Below are 21,142 nucleotides of genomic sequence, written 5' to 3'. Positions count from 1 at the left end.
TTCCCCCTGCAGAAGAGCCTAAAGTAATAATCAAGAAGAAAAAAGGAAACCCTGTTCCAGAATCTGGTATGTCTGTTATGGGCCCATCTTCAGAATCCCTATTCTTTTTCTTTCCCACATTTTTTCTTTTAGGAAAAGGACATTGTAGCACAGAGGAGGTTTATTACTATAGTCTCGTTCATTGCTGAGCATTAAAATTTAAATGTTTAGGAACATTTAATGTTCCCTGAATGCTCCATGAATATCAACAGAAGAAGGGTGGTGGTAAGGGGAGCATGCAATTTATGCTGGGCAAGGGGGCATTACCAAAACTTAATTCCAGATTGTTTTCCCAAAATGACTGAACCAATTCACAGCTCCAACAACATGTTAACCTGCCTGTCTTCCTATGTGTTTTGTTTCTAAAGCACAGGTTAATTCCTTCATCTCTTCTTCAAGGCCAAAACTGGTCATTGTTATACATTGTTCTCTTTTATTTTCTTGTTCTTTCCTTTACATTATTGTAGTCATTCTATATATTGCTTTGTTGTTTCTGTTTACTTCACTTAGAATCATTTGATTCAAGTCTGTCCCAGTTTCTCTAAATTCTTTAAATTCATTGTTTCTTATGGCATAATAATATTCCTTTGCATTCATTTATACCACAATTTGCTTAGCCATCCTCAGTTGATGATCATCCACTTTGTTTCCAATTCTTTGCTACTCCCAACATGTGTGCACATGCACATGCATTCACAAAACTACTATTATGAATATGTATGTATATGTTATGTATGTATATATTGGACCTTTCTGTTTATCTTTGACATTGCCCAGCAATGCGATTTCTGAATCAAAGGATATGGACAGTCATTCCCCCCCCCCGCCACAGAATTACAAATTTCTTTCTAGAATGGTTGAATCAATTAACAGTTTCACCAATAATATATTCATGTGCATATCTTCCCATAGTCCCTCTAAATTTAAATATTTCTTTGTCATTTTTGCCAGTTTGCTTGGAATGAAGTGAAACTTCAGATTTATTATGATTTTAGCCTCTCTCAATAGTGATTTGGAGGAAAATTTCGTATGGTTGTTAATTATTTATGTCTTGTTATAAGATTTGTTTATATACTTTAATCATTTATCTATTAGGGAATGGATATTCTTTTTCTAAAATGTGTGTTTATCTTTGTTGGTTTTTTTATGTCACCATCGTTTCTAAATATACCCCTCCTCTGTTCCCTTCCCAGAGATATCTTTTACCAAAAAAATTTTAAAAGGGAAAAACATAGTTTGGCAAATTTAACACATATATATCAGCCAAGACTGACATTATTATAGAAAGTGTACTATATACACAGTCTTTCTATCTGTAATGAAGAGAGAAAGATGCATTCTCTCTCCAATTCATCTTTAGGGCCAAGATTTGTCATTATAATGTCACAGTGTTCATTTTCGACTTTTATCATTGCTAATAACTGTGCTTAATGTTTTTGTGACTGATTATTTTATTTTGCGTCAGTTTATGTCTTCTCATACTTCTCTGTATTTTCCATATTCATAATTTCATATTATTCTGTAGCATTTCATTACATTCATGTACTTCAATTCATTTAGCTTAGGAAGGATTCTTTTTCAAATATATGTACATACATATATATGTATATATCACCATTAATATCTTATATATTTTAGACATTAGAAATATTTGATGCAAAGCTTTACTTAATTGAGTTTTCCTTCTTAGCCTAGCTGCATTGATTTCATTTGTCCAACATTTTTCAATTTCAACCGTATATAACTTTGTAGCACATTCAGAAAAACATGAAGAATTAATTTCAATGGGATTTTCAGATGCCCATGGCTCCACTGATGGGCAAAAAACCACACCTACTGCCAAAACAACTCGAAAAGGTAAAGATAAAGGAGCTGACAAGGCAGAAAAAGAGAAGGCAGCTAAAGAAAAAGTGGCACCTAAAGTTGAACCTCAGGTAAGAATGATATTCCTTATTTGAATAATTTTATGAAATGTGGATTTTGACAATGTTTGGCCTCTCATAGACAGGAATTCTGGAATCACATATGTAAATTCCCTATAGCTGTCATAATTCCAGTTTTCAAAATAGAGGAACTAAATTATACATGTACATGTACTGCTCATGTTCTAGCAAATTGTTTCTGCATGCCATGAGCCACTGAGAAGCAACACAAGAGTACCAGGATAGTGAGGACAGGCCTTGAGGAATGAAAGCAAGAGTCAGTGCCAAAGAAAAATTTCCTCCAGATCACAGTTTTACTTAAAGCCAGAATTAAGAATATTGGTTTAGGTTTTCAATAAAAATGGACCCTTTTACAGGAAATTTTACAGGAAAATTGCATATAATTAAATTGTAAATTTTACCTGAAAAGAGAAATTCCTCTTTGGCAAAGCAAGCAAACAAAAATTCATAAATTACCTAATGGGAATGATTTCTTAAGTGTTTCCCCTGATAAGTCCCTCCAATTTCTCCTCCCTTTCATCCACAGATGCTAGAATATATTCTTCAAAAGACAATTTTGACAATATCACTCTCCTACTAAAACCCCATGGTTCATTGTTGCTTTTACAATAAAATATGAACTTCTCAGTCTGACCTTTAAACTGCTCCATAACCTTATTTTATCTTTCTTTACAACCTTACTCATTACTCTCCTTTATGTATTCTAAAGCTAAATTAGTATCTGGTCCTTAGACTCAACATTCATGGCCTTAGACCCATCTTCATGACTTTCCACAAGCCATGCTCCATCCCCACTCCTGCCCCATACCTACAATATATACTCCTTGCTGATCTCTATGTTTCAGAATTTCTATTTTCCTTCAAGACTCAGTTCAAGTGCTACCACTTACTCTTACCTCTAGTTGCTAGTGTATTTTCCATTAAAATTCCTTTTATTTTGCTTACCTGCATACATGTTATATCCCTAAAGAAAAATCTAAGCTACTCAAGATAAAGGACTGTTTTATTTGTACAATCATGCTTTCCACATGACAGTGTATAATGGTCTGGGGTCTTGTACTCAGAAGCACTTGGATTCAAGTTCTGCCCTTGCCATATACTAGCTGGTGCTATGGACAAGTAACTTAACCACGCAGTATGTTCAGATAGTACTCTCTAAGATAGTGGGTTACAGACAAATCACATTTCTGTTGATCACGTTTCCAAACTGAGGGTTCCTCACACCAGTGAAATCATAGGTTTGCAACAACCTCTCTTTCCTGTCCCCCTCACCCCTCCCACCCCAGCCACATCTCATCATCTAATATAGTACTTTGTACATATTAAGTGTTCAATAAATGTTCATTGAACTGAAAAGACTTAGCTTTGTGATGAGTGCAGCTTATGTTTACTGCATGGCACACTTATAACTAGCCCTTAGGTAATCTCTCTGACAAGACCTCAGGCTTCTTATAGCACAGCCTGATGTCATTTCATGATAACAAAAAGACTCTGGGGAAACCATCAAGAAAAATCCTAGACCCTAGAATCTGCTACAAAGAGGCTCACTTAAGTTCTCTTATTCTCTCTCTTTGTTTCTGCAACCCAGTGTATGTACCAGGATAAATTTTAGCTAAAAATTTCAGGCTCTTCTTACTTTTATGTGCTTTCTACTGGCAGCCTCAGAATAAGAAGTTAAAGTTTTCTTTAGGATTATTGGCAAAAGCTGTTGCCCTTAGATCAACTGCTCTCCTTTGCTGATAGTAGCAATAATCATAATGTATGAGACCTAGGTTTCCTAATTTATTCACATGAAAAATAAAATAAGATATACATGTACCATGTCATTTTTAGTTAAAGGAGTGCTAAACATTTACTAAGTCCCCTTTATTCTCATTATTTTTTAAATTTCCCTTTGGTATTCTTGACCTTTGTTCCTCTAGATGAATTTTATTACTTTCTATAGTCCTGTTAAGTAACCCTTTAGTAGTTTGATTGGTATGGCATTGAACCTGTAGATTAATTTTGGTAGTATTATAATTTTATTGCATTACCATGGCCCCTACGTGACTAATTAAATATTCCCCATTATTTATGTAGTCTTTTATTTTTAGAAAGTGTTACCTAGTTATGTTCATATAATTTTTATGTCTTGGTAGGTGAATTCTCAAATATTTTATGTATTCTCTAGTTACTGTGAATGGGTTTTTCCGTATCTCATCCTAATTTTTTAGATAATATGCACAACTCTGATGATTTATATGAGTTTATTTTTTATCCTGCTACTTTTTTTAAGTCATTGTTTCAGTTAATTTTAGTTGAATCTCTAGTGTTCTCTCAGTAAATCATATCACTTGTAAAATGCAACAATTTTGTTTCTTCTTTGCCTGTAATCATTACCTTGAAATTTCTATTTCTCATTTTATTTATGTAGTATTTCTTTAAGTATATGAAATAGTAGTGGTGATAATGGAAATGCTGGCTTTACCCTTGATATTATTGAAAGCCCTTTAGCATATCTCCATTATGGATAATGGCTGTTCTTGGTTTTCGAAAGAGACTCTACCACATTAAGAAAGGGTCTATCTATCCTTTTAATGTTTTTAACATAAATTTGCTAATTGTATTTTGTCAAAAGCCTTTTCTGAATCTACTTATATAATCATATAATTTTTATTATTTTTTGTTATTATAATTCTCCTAATAATGAATTAACTGCATTTCTGGTCATAGGGTATAATATGTTAAATATGTTGTTTCAGCCTCTTTGCTAATATTTTGCCCAGTATTTTTGCATTGACATTCCTTAGAGATATTGGTCTATTATTTTCTTCCTCTGCTTTATTTCTCATTGGTTTATGTAGTACCACCACTACTGCAATATTTGTCTCCCAGAAAGATTTTGGAAGGACTTTTTCTTTCTCTATTTCTGCAAGCAAGTTTTGTGGTGTTGGAGTTAGTTGTTGTTTGAATGCTTGATAGAATTGTTGTAAAACAGTGTGTGTCTGAATTTTCTTTTTCTTTTGTTAGTTCGCATGTGACTTTCAATTTTATTTTGTGAGGTTGATTGATTTAAATGATTTTTTCCTCTCTTTTAACCTAGGCATTATTCATTTTTGTTAAAATTTATTTCATTTGTTATCAATTTTGTTGGTGTTCATTTGGGCAAAAATAGTTTCTAATACTTTATTTCCTCTTCATTTGTTATGAATTCTTTTTTTTAAATTATTTTTGAGTGTGGTAATTTTTTTTTCTTTTTATTGTGTTTAGTTGGGTTTATTCATTGACTTTCTAATTTTTAAAAAGTTGTATGTCCAATCCATCTCTTCTTTCTCTCTTTTGTTGATAGAAGTGTTTAAAAACATAATTTTTCCTAATTACTTCTTTGACTATATTCCAAAAGTTTTGTTATGTTGTCTCATTGTAATTTCCATTGATGACAGTTATCTATTGGTTTTCCATAAAGCTGAGAACTATGGATACTACTTCATTTCCACTTAGAAGTCACCAAAAACCCATAATACTTTTCTAAAATTCTATTCTGGTCCAAACTTCTTTCTTGTTTCTTTAAAAAAAAAATCCTAAGTATGATAAGGGCATATTGAGGTACCCAAATATTATACCTTTTTGTGTATCATTCCATGCAATTTTATTAACTTTTCCTCTAAGTAAACAGTGGCTATGATATTTCCTGCATTTTTTGTGAATGTATGTGTGTGTATATATATACATGTATATATATATACACACATACATACACACATATGTTATATATGATGTCTGTAAACACAATGTGGTTTCCTTGATTAACTCCTTTAAGTACGTCTATTTTTATGTTTCTCTTGTCTAAAATCTTGATTGCCATGCCTGATTTTCAAAAAATCACCTGAAGAATAATAAATTCAGTTCCAACATCTCATTTCAACTCTGTGAATTTTTATATTTCAAGTGTGAACTACTGTTTTCATTCTCTGGTCATTTTGAATGGAATTCCTTTTTGTATCTCATCTGGCTGGAATTTTTTCCAAGAAAAATCCCAGATCAGTTTAACATACATACATAAAATACACACACACACACGCACACACACAAAGTATATATATATGTAATATATATAATATATATATATTTTTTCATTAGACCACTCTGATGCTAGATCTGGAAGTCTGTGATAGCTTATCGAATTCTATAGTTAAGTGTTGTGAAAAGATTGTGTCTTTTAGTCATGGTAGATTCTGTTCAGTCACCTTTTCTCTTCTCTGTGAACCCTATATTACCTCTGTGCTTTTAGACTTATTTTGATTCCTTGTACACACATATTCCAGAGATGGGAAAAAGATTATAGTTCAGCAACTTAATACCTTTCTGCAATACACTTACAGCTAGATATCATCCATCTCTTTCTGCTAAGCTGGCACATATTTGACTTAGCTGGTTGAAAGAGAGTAAGTTTATAATCATTCTTCCATGCATTATTCTTCACTAGTTTACCTACACCTTTTTCTAAAGGGAAATGTTCTGTTCACTGAATTCTTTTGGGGTTTTAGGGACAATTAGGGGACAATTCAGTATAGTGGGAAGTGCACTGAATTTCTTATCAGAGTACCTTGTACTGGTTTCCTGTTCTGCCACTTACTACCTGTGTGACCTTGGGCAAGTGAATTTTCTGCTCTAGACTTCATTATCTTCACCTATGAAACTAGGGAGTTAGTCTAGATAAACTCCAAGACCCCTTCTGGCTCTGAGTCTATGATCCTAAGTTTGTTTTCACAAGCCCTACAGAGATAAAGTTCTCTCAGGTGCTGAAAGCAAGGGATTTTTTCTGGAACCTTATTTTCCTACTCTTCATTTTTGCAGTACAGGAGTTAAGCAGAATAGCATTATTTCACACTGTTCCCCTTCCCATTCCTTCATATATTTCCATCTGAATTTCAAGTACAGTAATACTAGAAAAGAAAACAGATGTGGTAACAACAGGTTACATTAAGTATCAATTTTGTGTCTATCACTGATCCAACTTGGTCCATATTGATTAGAAACAGGCCTAGAAATAAATGGGTGATTAAAAAAATCCCAAGATTACTGATTGTGAGGTGAGCATAAGAACAAATTAGAATGAAAAAGTATAAAGAAATTAGATAATACCAGTCATTCACTAAAAGCTTATAAATCTAGCCATCTTTTTTTTTTTTTGGTCGCATTCTCAATTTTAGGCTCAGCAACAAGATCCAAATAAACCTTATTGGGTGCTGCGCCTGGTCACTGAACAGATAGAGACTGACATTCTGGAAGTTAAGAAGGATACAGAAAGAACTGATGAAATCCGAGCAATGAAACAAGCATGGGAGTCTGCAGAGCCAGGCAGATCTATCAAGGTAATGACAGCTGGAAAGGTTATTTTAGTTGTCCTCGTTCTGGAGTGGTCTGAGAGCAACAAAATGCAGGAAAAAATGTATAATCAAACACTTGACAGGGGCTGAAGGACATTAATAATATTCGATAAGTGACTTTTTCAAATAACAGTTATGTAGGTACTTGTTTTTTCCCTCCTTCCTTCCTGCCCTTTCTAATCAAATGATAACCTTCTTGTAGTCAGCCTTAAGTCTGCTTGATAACCATAAAAAGTTAGCTCTTGATGATACTTTTTGGCTTTGTAGTCTTTCTCCCAAAGGCTGGAAGTTTATTTTCATTTACAAAGCCCTAGCTATGCCTATTCCACTATTCTCTTCTCCAAAGAAGGAAGCATAAACATGTACTTGTAGATACATAAGAGAACCTTATAAACACATGAACACATGCACATTCACAGTCTCTCTTATATAATCCTCCTCCCCTTCAGAATTTATAGAATTCTTTGTACCTCTGTCATGTACTTATCATGTTTTCTGTTATAATTACTTTTGTATGTATTCTATCCCCCTATCATGGAAAGCTCCATAAGAACAGGGGTTATATATTATTTAAAATTTTATCTACTTCAGAGACTAGTGTAGTTCTATTCATAGAGTAGGTACTTTGTTGGTGATAATAAATTTAACTGACAAGAGATTGATGGCGTATATATGTTTGAAATATACTATAGGACCAATTAATAGGTATATTTGATTGCTAATATACTTAATCCCTATAGTTTGATCATTCAAATTTAATGACACTAGTTTCAATAGATAATTCATTCAATAACAATTTATTAAGCACTTATTGGGTATGAAGCACTTTACTAGGTACTGGGAAAGGTACAAAGACAATTTAGACATAAGTACTGTCCTTACTGAAGCTTACAATCTAGTAAATTATAATTATAATAACATGTTATTATATTACTTAATAAAATCCTGTTTAGAAAGATGTTCTCTACCTACGTCAGATTGCACACTCTTTTGGGGAGAGAGGTCGGGAGGTAGGGGTAGCAAATTTAAAACTCAAAAGCTTATAGAAGTGAATGTTGAAAACTAAAAACAAATTAATTTTAAAAAAGAAAGATGTTATGTAAGTGTATACATTTATTAGAGTTGCTCATTCGTTGGCTGACAAAAAAAGGTTCCATGTATGAAAAGCAATAACTGCTCAGTGTTTTAATGTGTTTTGATCAAACACATTAGTAGCAAACCTCAGTTTGCTAAGGCACAGATAAAATAATTTTGCTAATTTCACATTTTCTTCTTTTCTTGGAGGCTTTATAAGTCATTTATAGTCAGTCATTTTCAAAGATCTTGTCTGCTAACATTTGTTCTACAGGCTGCTCAAGCTCGCTTACAGTTTATCAACAAATTCTCTAAGAAATCTGAGGCTGAGGCAGAGCCTAAAGATATGACTAAGATCCTGGAAGAAGGTACTGACGTTGTTCATGGACCAAATGAGTCTCACCATTCACGAGTATTATTGGTGCACTTTTGAGTGTAGTTTTAATGGAGAGGGAAAAAGGTAGATGGGCAAAAGTTAGAGAGAGAGAGAGAAAGAGAGAGAGAGAGAGAGAGAGAGAGAGAGAGAGAGAGAGAGAGAGAGAGAGTGAGCGAGCGAGAGCGGGCAGAATGAGATTTCTCAACCATAAAGGAAATATTGTAAATCTTTTATGCTTCAGGATTTCAAGGACAGCTCCACTACACCACAAATGTAGATTTGGTCAGAGAGTTCTAAACTCCTCCTCACCCCTGCCCCCACCTCTTATACTTTCAGGAGGAATATTAAAGTCTAGCTGTTGTGACTGTTTTTAAAATGTTTACTCTATCTCTTTCTACCATGGAAGTCTTCTGTCCTTAAAAGTCACCTTTCTTTGAGGTGGTGAATAACACCTTTGGTTGCATAAAGTTAAACTTACTTCTGTCAATGTGGGAGCAACCAGGTACCCCAGTGGATAGAGTGCTGGGCCTGGAATCAGAAAGACTCATCTTCTGAGTTCAGATCTGGTTTCAGACTCTTACTAGTTGTGTGACCTTGGGCAAGTCACTTAACTCTACCTCATCTGTAAAATGAGCTGGAGAAGGAAATGGCAAGCCATTGCAATGTCTTTGCCAAGAAAACCCCATATGGGGTCACAGAGACTCAGATGTGACTAAAAAAAAACTGGATAACAGCTGTGAATGTGGATTTTAATACTAGAAAATGTCAGAGGACTGTCCAAAATTAGTAAATATACAATGAGTCAGTCATTATTACTTCGGGAAGCATTACTTTATATTGCTCATTTGAAACCTATTGTAAGTTCATAGCATCAGGAAATACTTTTTTTCCTATAACATAAGTGGACCATGACTAATTATTATGTAAATAGACCCCTCCTCCATACTCAACTCTCTTCCAATTCTGAGATTCTGTGAATTTATCTTCCTAATTTTTCCTGACAGCCCATCAGATATTTGAAGACAACTATCATCCTCTATAGGCAGCTAGGTAGTGCACATTGGGCCTGAAGTTAGGAAGACCTGGGATCAAATCCAGTCTCAGACACTTATTAGCTCTGTTACCCTATGCAAGTCCCTTTGCCTCTGTTTGCCTTAATCCATTAGAGAAGGCAATGGCAAATCACTGCAGTATCTTTGCTAAGAAAATCCCATGGAAAGTATTGGCGTGCTGTCATCCACAGGGTCACAAAGGGTCACATATGACTGAGCAATGATAATCATTCTTCTGTGTTGTCTATGCCTTTTTTTCTTCAACCTAAATATCTCTCCAACCTAAATATGGTTCTGTTCATCCTTAAATGGCAGTCTTCAGAACTCACAGCATCCTAGTGGCTTTTTTTGTGGATGTTGATATGGTCTGCATTTAGGTTCACAATGTTTTCCTTATTATCATGGTGATAATAATGATCTTGTCTGCAAGGTGAGGGGTTGAGCGCTTTTCTTCAGTTGCTGTTAGCTCTAGCTTCCATTCTGTAGCACCCTCCTTTAATTTTTTTTTTGATTTTCAGTTCCAAATTCTCTCCCTCCCTCAAGTCCTTTCCCCACCCATTGAAAAGACAAGAAATATAATACCCATTATACATATGAAGTCATGCAAAACATACTTCCATATTAGCCCTGGGGGAACAATTAAGGGATAAGACTGCTTCTTGAGAACAATAATAACAACTGATGAGACAAGGTGGAAGTACACAACTCTTATTGTGCTTCTCTTTTGTCCGCCAAGGAGAACTGTCATACCAGTCAAATAGACAGCTCATTATTTTAAAGAACTACCCAAAATAATAATGAAATTCATTTGGAAAAAAAACCAATTAAGAATATCAGGGGCAATAATGAAGAAAAATGGCGTAAAGGGGACAAAATGTTACTGGAATTCAAACTGTGTTATGAAGGAGTCATCAAAATGATTTGATTGTCTTTAGAACATACAAAAAGAGATCAGTGGGATTGATTTGATAAACAAGACTGAGCCCTACATTCCAAATAATTTAGTCTCTTAATTTTAATAGCATTCATTTGTGGTAGTCCATTCTAAGTGATGCTAACTAACATGACCTTGAGCATGTCACTGAACTTCTCTAGGCCTCAGTTTTCTCATCTGTAAAATGGAATGGTTGGATTAGATAACCTCTAATGCTCCTTCCAATTCTAAATTTATGGTCCTATGAATTCCAGTGCTTATATTGTAGGACACTCTAGAATGTCATCTCCCGTTCATAGTCTCTGTGAATAAGTATATTTCCTCTATTTTCCCTATGACTCCCCTAAAACTAAGGGCTTATGAGATACCAGTGCTTCTGTTCTTCTCTATCCAGTCCAACTTGTAACATGATTTTGTATCTCCTCCCACTCCCATGCCTTTCTACCTATCACTTTTTTTTAAAGGATCATCTTCTGAGTAACTCCATTCCTAAAAATCTTAATTCATTAGGGAGATCATGTGATGTAGTTGAAGAACTATTTACTGAGATAGCACTTTGGCGAAAGCTAGGCCCTTCTGCTCAAAATCTACGCTTCCTTAAATTAGCCATATCATTTCCCTAGACCGAGGTCCTTCTATTTGGTTTCCCTTTGTGTGAAAGATGCCCAGGAATTTAGATTTTTCCTCTCATAAGTGGGAATGTGGTATGCACCCCAGTCCCTTCCTCACCTAGTTATGAGCAAATTATGTTTATTTCTTGAATATGGAACTGTGGGTTCTTTGTGAGGCTATGAAGTATAAAATTGTTAGCATGAATCAATTTACTTTTCTGCTCCCAGCCCTACAACTCTATGTCTTCCCAACTCAGTCAGTTAGTGCATTTTTTGAGGGTACTTACTGATAACTCAGGACCTTTCATTTATCAGGGATTCAATAAATACTTGTTTTATTAATTAAATTCTCTAAGCTAAAGTAGGATAGTTTTTTTTTCCATGTCAGTTGTTTAGCTGCAAAGTAAAATGACAGAAGCTAGAAGTTAAAAACAAAGTAAAACTTTCTTTTAAATAAAACCATATCAGGTAAGCCAAGATCAACCAATAATAAAGGGAAAAAGAACTTATTAAAAAGTTTTAAAAATATAATATCTAGGAGAGGGAAGTATACATTTTGAAGTGAGGGTGATATAAAAACAAATGATATCAATACAAAGTTTAAAGTTAAAAATAATTTTATATATATATATATATATTATTTTTTTTTTGTTACAAATGGAATAACTACAGGAGAAACGAGAAAACTCCCTGGTGTTGAAGCCATACCAAGTGCAGTGACTACTAACACAACTGTATCACCTGTGAAGAAAGAATTAGAACCTTTGGACATTACTCCATATTTCCAGTAAGTTGTAGTAAATATGAATAAATGTGGAAATCTGTGTTTGTGGAGCAGAAATTACATTGCCAATTCTGTAGTAATGATGAATTAGAAATAAATACCCATTATATTTTTATAGTGTGAACCAGACATGTGAATCTTCAGCTGTCTATAAGCTGGCATTTTTATTTCGATGAGTGTTTATCAGTTGTATTTGATTGTAAACATGGGAGTCTTTTGTAGCTCTGTCCTTCCCTATCTACATCTGGGTGAGCCCATAAAATTCCATGAGTTCGATGGTCATCTGTATGCAGAGAACTTCACAATATATATCTAGCCCTCATTTTTCTACCTGTACTTCAGTCTCACATTTCCAACTACCTATTGGATACTCCTACCTCAATGCTTCATTGAAATACCAAATTTCACATGCTAAAAATAGAACTGATTATTGTAGCATTTTAGATATTCTTTATAAAAGCTTAGGGTTGGAAAGGCCATTTAGTCCAGTCCATAGACCTTCTACAACCTACAGAATCATGGAATTTGAGGAATCAAGGGAACCTCAGCCGTCATCTAGCCCAACACATCCCCTTCCCCAAATTCCCATTATAACACATATAGAAAGTAGTCACCCCCCATCTGATTGATCCTGAAGACCTGCAAGGAGGAAGAACCTATCACTTCTGTAGATAGTCCTTTCCATTTTTAAACAACTCCTTTAGGACTTTTTTCCTTTGACATTAAGCCTAAATTTTTCACTTTACAACTTTCACTCATTGTTCCTGGATCTATCTTCTGGGTCCAAACAGAATAGATCTAATCTTTCTTTGAGAGCCTTTCAGATATGTGAAGACAAATCTTTTCTTCTCTAGGCAAAATACCAACCCTCCACCCCATTCCAGCAACCTATCTCCTTATCACATGGAATTAAGACTTTTCACCTTTTTGGTTACCTTCAGGATGCCCTTTAATTTATCAATGTCCCTCTTAAACTGTGGTGTCCAATTTCGAACACCGTATTCTAGTTGAGGTCTCATGAGACCGTTACCTCCTTATGCCTGAAAACTTCGCCTTCTTCCTTCAGCCAAAGATCATGTTTCCTGCTGCTACATCACACTACTAATGCTTACTAAGTTTGAAGTCCACTAAGATTCCTGGATTTTTTTTTCAGGTGAACTGTTTCTAATCATGTCTCTTCCATCTTTCACTTGTAGTATTCATTTCTTTTTTGCATCCAAAAGTAAGGCTTTCCAGTCTGTTAAACTTAATCTTGTTAGTTTTAGCTCAGTATTCTACTCTGTCACTAGCTTTTTGGAATTTGACTCCACCATCTTGTATGTTAGCCATCCTTTTCAGCTTTGTGCAATCTGCACATTTGAAGAACATGTATGCATACATAAGAGAAAATGTAGTAAAATAGAATTCTGGCCTTGGAGCCAGGAAGAGCCAGGTTTGAATCCTGCATCAGACACTTATTACCTGCACAACCCTGGGCAAGTCATGTAACCACTCTAAGCCCTTAATTTCCTCATCTATAAAATGATTTGAAGACTTCTGTGGCCCCTCCATCTCTGAATCTATTAACCCTGTGATTATATGCCTTTATCCAAGTCATCAGTAAAAAAAATTAAACAACGCAAGGCCAAACACAAGTTCCTGGGGTACTCTATCCTAGACCATGTAGATATTGAACCATTAATGACTATTCTTTGAGTGAGGCCACCCAATCAGTTCTGAATTTATCTAATTATCATATAATTTAGTTCATCTATCTCCATCTTCCCCATGATAGGAAATACTTATCAAAAGCTTTTTTCTAAAATCCAGATAAATTATATTTATAGCATTCTCCTTATCCACCAGTTTAATAACATTGTTAAAAATGAAGCAAAGTTAATCTGGCATGAGCTGTTGTAGATAAAGCCATGCTAGCTTTTCCATAATCTCTGTTTTCCTTTCATTGATGTTCACCAACCATATCTTTTATGGTTAAGTTTGATTCCCAGGAATTGAAGTTGAGCTCACCGACCTATAGTTTGTAGACTACTCCTGCTCTTTTTTTAAGGCTAACACCACATTTATCCTTCTCCAGTCTTGTGGTACCTCTCCCATTTGCTATAATGTTGCAAATAGTCTTCTTGACAGTGGCTCAGAAATAACACCTGTCAGTTGTTTGAGTGTCTGAGGATGTATTTTATCTGGGCCAGTTGATTTGTTTCCATCAAGAGTAAATCAGGTACTCCACTTGCTTTTCTTAGGTATTGACTTACTGTTAGCCCTTTTTGTTCTACTGTGTACGGTGCAAAGGTCATTCTCCTCTCCTGACAAATGGTCTTCTGGCTTTTGCTAGAAGGCCTACAGAGAGGCAGAGCCTACTATTTCTCAAGGCAGTTCATTTGACTTTTGGGAAAGGAACACACATTTATTAACATCTATTGTGTGCCAGGCCCTGTGCTAAAAAAACTTTACAAATATTATCTCAATTGATCTTTACAACAAAGCTGTGAAATAGGTGCTATTTTTATTCCGATTTTATTGTTGAGGAAACTGAGACAGAGAGGTTAAGTGATTTGTCCAGGGTCACAGAGCTAATAAGTGTCTGAGGCCAGATATGAACTCGGGTCTTCTTAATAGCTCTAATCATTAGGAAGTTATTAATTCTAGCCTAAATTTGCCCCTAAATTTCAACTCGTTATTTGTAGTTCTTAGTTCTGGGCTAAGAAAAATAAATCTAATGTTGCATTCACTTAAGAATACCTTGAAGGACCAAGCTACATTCAATCAGTGCAGTGTACTTGCACATGCTAGAGATAACAGATTAAAAAATACTTATTTCAAAGTAAAATTATAAAATATATTTCTAATTATTTGCATTTAAAGTATATTTATATAGACAGCAGAAAATGTAATGAGTAATAGTAAAATTATTTTAAAGATTTTAAATAGTCTTTTGTTAATTGATGCAGTTGACATGCCTGGTCCTGGAAGGTGGTTATCATGTGCCTCCTAAGTCTTCTCAAGGCTAAACACCCTTGTTCCTTCAAATGATGCACAGATGACATGACCTCTAGGCCTTTCAGTATTTCTTTTGTCATCCTCTTCTCTTCTAAATATGTTCCTCCCCTAGACTTCCCTATTTCTGATGAAGACCCTCATCCAGGTACATCATCTAAGACTCTTTCTTGAGTATTCTCTCTCTTGCTCCCCCCATATCTAATTAGTTTTCAAGTCTTATCCCTTCCTTTCTCTTCACTCACTTCCCACTACCTTAATATAAATGATTTGTCCAGGATCACACAGCTCATAAGTTTTTGAGACCAAGTGTGAACTCAGGACTTCCTGATAGCCAGAACCTCTCACTTGGATTTCAGTGTTTCCAGTTTCTTCTCTCTCCAATCATTTTTGAATTTAACTACTAAAATAATCTGCATAAGGGACAGGTTTGACCACATTACTCTATCATCTAAAAATCTTTGGCTTCTACTTGCCAATACAACTTGCAAATACAACTCATCACCTTACCATTTAAAATTGCCTGCAACCCAGCTCCAACTTACATTTACAGATTGATTTCACATTGCTCCCTTTCATGTACTTAACATTTCAACCAAACTGACCTGCTAGATGTTTACCAGATTCAGCATTTTATATCTATGTTGTCATAGGCAACTGTCCCTCACACCTGGAAGGCACTCCTTCTTCTTCTCCATATCTTAGAATCCTCAGTTTCCTTTAAAGCTCGTTTCAGGCATTACCTCTTATAGGAATATTCCCCTAATATTCTAGTCTTTAAATGTTCTCTCCTTTCTTAACTTAATTTTTTTTTTTAGTTATCTGTATCTGTATTATGTCCCTCAATGGAATGGAAACTCTTTGAGGATAAACCCAGTTTCATTTTTCTCCTACTGTTCTTGATGCATATCATAATGCCTTTCATATTGTGGGTTGTTAATAAATGTTTATTGAACAAAGTTGAAGTTTTGACATCCTCAGATAAACTTCAGGTTTGATGACTGGGGCAACTAGAGCTACAGAGTATTCACACTATGTCTCCTATGCTTGTTTAAATAGATTTAGGATTGTTTCAAGTTTAGCTAATAGGAATAATCTTGAGAAATGGCTGCAAGTTCTTGAAGACCGATATCAAATTTTAAAATGTGATCAATACTTTTTGGCTTCACAAATTCAAAAGAAACAACTAGAATAATCTTTCTTAGAAACCAAAATGTATTTCACAATCACCTTATGCAAACAGTTGCACAAAAAGAGACCAGGCTGCCCAAAAAGGATGACAACAACAAAAATTAATGGCAGTAAAATTTCCTGTATGATTTAGCACTCTTTGTTTCTCTAAATTCAGTATAAGTTACTGTATTATCAATATGACCATGAGGGACTAAAATAATGGTGAACATTGGCTGAAGATCTTTGTGATGCTTTGCCATTGCTAGAGTTGGGTCTTTTAATCACTTGGTTCCCCAAGAAAATGGTTCAGAGGCAAGCTCCAAAATGAGTTAATTATCTCTTTTGATTTTCATCCCAAGACAAACAATTGATGAGCCTATATTATACAATGAGATTTTGGCCCAGCACCAAGAAACGCAGAAGGCAGAGGAAGTTCATCGGTTTCGCCAGTATCGAGAAGGCATACTTAGCAAAAGAAATGATGACTATCTAGCACGGAAGAGGCTAAAGGCAAAAGTTTTGGATACCTATGGTGATATCCGTGTAAGTAAGAGCATGTAAATGTATGTCCCTCTTGACAAACCTTTTTAAATTTTTAAAATTTGACATCTTATATGTTAAGTTATCCATCCATGTAATTAGCAAGTTAATGGAGATTTGGCCCTGATTCTTTTTTAGAATCACATTATATCCTTTTGCGTCACATGGGATAGCATCTTTTTTTAAAATATATTTATGACATGTGCTACTCCCCACAAATGTTTATTTTTTCATTGTGAGAACAACCCAGCCTGGAGCCATTGTACTAACCAAGATTGTCCCACTTAAACTCTGCTATTGATATGCCATCCCCTGAATTTCTTCCTTGGTCATTATTATTCTTCAGATATTCAGACCACACTGGCGTTTCATATGCCAGGGAGAGCATATAGCCATTTTCAAGTAGCATCACAGGTAGATGATTTATGCCCTTAAGTTAATAAACTTTGAGGAACATTTTAAAATCACTTAATAAGTTCATTTGTGTGTTTTAAACCATCGACATGGCTATACAATGTTTTCAGAATTTTAATGTTCTCCACGCATGAATATGGTTAGTCCATTAAAACTCTGCCAATGTCAAAATGGACTCTGTTCAATAATGTTATATTCCTGGAGCAAATACTTTGTGTATTTGTTATCATGTCTTAATGAATTGTACTTAATGATACAGTACTGGTAACACTGATTCACCTTCCTACTGATTGCCCATTTCTTCTAGCTTTTTAAAAAGTGGGGAGTAGCATAGCACATTACTCATTAAGGAGAATATTATTCTTACCTCCATGGCCCTTCCATACTTTGTCAGCCATCTCCAAGAAGCATGAATTTTTAACAGGTGATCCAAGTATAGAATTCGAAGAGGTAATAAAGGTATACTCTACCTCCTTATGTCATTAATTGGCTACAAGAAAACATAGTAGGTAAAATAGTGTTATAGAGGACAGTTAGTTCCCTGAGAATAATGTTGCAAATAAATATTGCCTCCCATAATGATGATAACAATAAAAACTACTGTTTTTTAATGCTTTGAAGTTTTCAAGGTAATATATACATATATATGCATATGTATGTGTATAAAATCAGTTTTGTCATTTGTAAAATGGAGATAATTACAGTACCTATCTCACAGGGTAGTTGAAATGATCAAGTGAGATGATATATAACATGATATAAATATATGTAATTTTATATTACTTATTATATAAAAATTAGAACATATTAATAATATATTACCATATATAACATATATTATCTCACTTGATCATTTCAATAATCCTGTGAGGTAGGTGGCATAATTGTCCCCATTTTATAGATGGCAAAACTAACTTTATATTTTACATGTGTTGTATGTAACATATAAAATTTATATATTTGTATACAATATATAAATTATATATAAATACATAACTGATTTTATATGTAATATATAAGTATTGTATTATAATTATGTTATATATGTATGTGTGTGTGTGAAATCTCACTTGATCATTTCAGTGTTCCTATGAGGTAGGTGCTGTAATAATCTCCATTTTACAGATGACAGAACTGAGGCTGAATGTGTCTTGGACTCTTCCTGGCTCCAAGTCTACTACTCTATCCGTTGTTCATAGTTTTACAGTGAGGTTGGTGGCAGCCTTTGGAGTGGTATGCCCATACCATCTTTTTTTCTAAGTCAGTCAGTAAACATTTGTTAAACACATATAATGTGCAAGGTACAGTACTAATTAATGTGGCTATGAAAAAGGGTAAAAGAGAATCCGTGCCTTTAAGGAACTCACAGTTTAATGGCGGTTGCTATATGCATGTGATCCCAGTGCATACATGGTGGTGAAAAACTTATTTCATATTGTATCCCCACTTATTAAAATGTATTAAGTTGTTTGTTTATTATTCGTTTAGCAAATTTATACAACAGTATACTTCACAACAGCTCCTCAGTTTTGTAGCAGGATAACTTGAATTTATGGTTAAAGACTTATTAGAATTAGTTTTCTTATAGAAGAAATCTTGCTCATTTACCAAGAGTTGTAGCACTTTACGTCTTCTTACAAAAACCAGTTACTGTTGCATGTAAACTGAAGTATGTGAGATAGTGTAGTGTAGTGGATAGAGAGCTGGCCTTCAGGTCAGGACTACTTGGATTCCTTTCCTAGCTCCCTAAAAATCTCTAAGACTGTCAATTGTAAATAGCTAGTCTAAACTGGTAGATGAAACTCCTCACTGAGAGCCTTCTACACTAATAAATCATGTATTTGGTCAAGAAATACAAGCAAACAAAACTTATTTATATAAAATTATTACCAGCACTTAAAATGGGAAAAAATCTTTTAGAACAGATAGGAAATTATAGCTCCATAAGTAAGTATTATCCAAGCAAGACTCCATTTCTATTTGAATTCGTGTATATCACAGGAAAAAAAAAAGTGAATGGATTTGTTTTTTGATGCCAAATTCACTGCTTTTTTGTTTGTTTGTTTGTATTTTGTGGGGTGGACAGGCATCTTTACAGGAGACCCTGGATATAGTGCTATTGCCACGGGAACTGTACAGGGAGAAGTTGCTGGAAGAAGAGCGTCAACAACAAGAGGCCATGGCAGCAGAAGAAACAGCCCTTAAACAAGAGCAGGAGAAGAAAAGTCCTGACCACCCAAAAAAAAAAGGAAAAGGAGGGAAAAAAAAGTGACTGTAGGAAGCCAAACATTTCCCTTATTCAGGCTAATGAGCAATTGTGTATATTTATGAGACAAAATATTAGGCCAGTTGAAAGTATGGTTTTATAAGCATTTTTGCAGAATTCCCTAAGCATTTATAGTTTTTATCTTAATTTTTTCCCCCTAATTTTAGCCTTACATGTATATGATGTTCTAATTTAAATTAAACTGTCATCAAAAGTATTTATATTATAAAGGAATTATCTCCCCCAATCTGAGATGTTGGTCTTTCTTTTTAGACAAAAAATCCTAGTCAGAAACAGGTACTGGAACATTTTCAACAACTATGAGGAACTAAATGCTATTTTAAAAAGTCCAAATATCTTTTTTGACTTAAAGATATTTAAGATATTCAAGAATTTCTACATGATGGAAATTTTTCTCCCTCTCTAGTTTTTTTTTCCTTCAATTTGTCCAGCTGTAGGACATCAAAGTGTCTATATGCAGGCTTTTTCATCTAGCAGTTATTTGAATATGTATCCTTGCATGCAGACTTGCCTTTTGAAGTATTTTAAATTAGCATTATTCTGACCTATTATAAGTGTAGACCTTAAAAAAATGGCCTGACAGACCATTATTTCAATGGTCTCAAACCTGTTTACCTATTATAGCATTTCTTGATTCTTTCCCAGCCAGTTTCCCTTTTTCTCTCAAATGTATTCAAGCTTCTTATTGATTTACTAATGGAACCCTCTAATGACAGATAATATTCCATGGCAAGCTTATGTCTTATTCCAACATGACAGACTATGGAAAAAAATGGTTTTCTAAACTATTTCTTCTTCATGTCTATTTTTATTATTGTTGATTTTAAAAAAATTCTGTTTCTTTTGGAGATTACTTTGAAGCATTTATGCTAGCTCATATAAATCATGTGGCTAAATTAATTAGCTGTTGGATCTTCACTGGTACAAATATTCACATGAAACAGGTTTTCAAATATCCAAATCTGTTCCTTTGTTACATAATACTTACAGAAAATAAATCGACTACTCTTCTGTATTGAATACAATCAGTCAATCAATAAGCATTTATTAAGTGCTTATAACAGGTATTGAACTAGATAATGGAGTACTAAGACAAACATGAAACAGTCCCTGCCTTCAAGAAACATGTGTTCTACTGAGGGACAACACACACACACACACACGTATATGTATATACATAAAAAATCCAAAATGTTCACACCGGGTTAAATGTTTGGAGAGCTCAAGAAAAATGTCTAGCTTTATGATTGAATCAAGAATTTGTCTTTTTTGTCCAGCCAGTTTCAGAGAGTTGAATTACTTTATCACTAGCTTATTTTTTCATCTCTATGGAAAATAATGCCTAAAAGGTTTGAATGACATGGAGACAAATTGGTGCAGCAATCTAACTTTTGGAAAAGGTAAATTTATTTATACCCAATATCTATATATATATATACTGGTAAAGATTTTTAATATCTTGTATCTGTTTCTTTGCATTCAAAGCAAATGATACTAAGAAAAACATAACTTCAGTCTATAACCTTAAAATTGACTGCTCACTCCTAAGACA

The 21,142-nt window shown here is 34.3% G+C and overlaps 1 protein-coding gene across 3 annotated transcripts in view; it reads left to right on the top strand.

The window, feature by feature from the left end:
- The window catches only part of ADGB (androglobin), a 196,138-nt gene extending 175,338 nt beyond the window's left edge, over positions 1-20,800 (top strand). Inside the window, exons 30-36 of one of the 3 annotated variants that reach the window (XM_078155080.1) lie at positions 13-66; positions 1,837-1,973; positions 7,175-7,336; positions 8,700-8,793; positions 12,071-12,185; positions 16,709-16,892; positions 19,390-20,800. In XM_078155080.1, coding sequence (XP_078011206.1) covers positions 13-66; positions 1,837-1,973; positions 7,175-7,336; positions 8,700-8,793; positions 12,071-12,185; positions 16,709-16,892; positions 19,390-19,575 — 932 coding nt within the window. In that variant the 3' untranslated portion in view covers positions 19,576-20,800. Of the gene's footprint in view, positions 1-12; positions 67-1,791; positions 1,974-7,174; positions 7,337-8,699; positions 8,794-12,070; positions 12,186-16,708; positions 16,893-19,389 lie in introns of all 3 variants that reach the window. The other 2 variants (XM_020986567.2, XM_020986568.2) reach the window with 2 other exon arrangements.
- The last annotated feature ends 342 nt before the right edge of the window (positions 20,801-21,142 follow it).

This window comes from Phascolarctos cinereus, unplaced genomic scaffold (genome assembly GCF_003287225.1).
Source record: "Phascolarctos cinereus isolate Bilbo 61053 unplaced genomic scaffold, phaCin_HiC Scaffold_5;HRSCAF=322, whole genome shotgun sequence".
NCBI classification, from domain to species: domain Eukaryota; kingdom Metazoa; phylum Chordata; class Mammalia; order Diprotodontia; family Phascolarctidae; genus Phascolarctos; species Phascolarctos cinereus.
The sequence above is the reverse complement of the archived record's forward strand: the minus strand, read 5'-3'. Positions and strand labels throughout refer to the sequence as shown.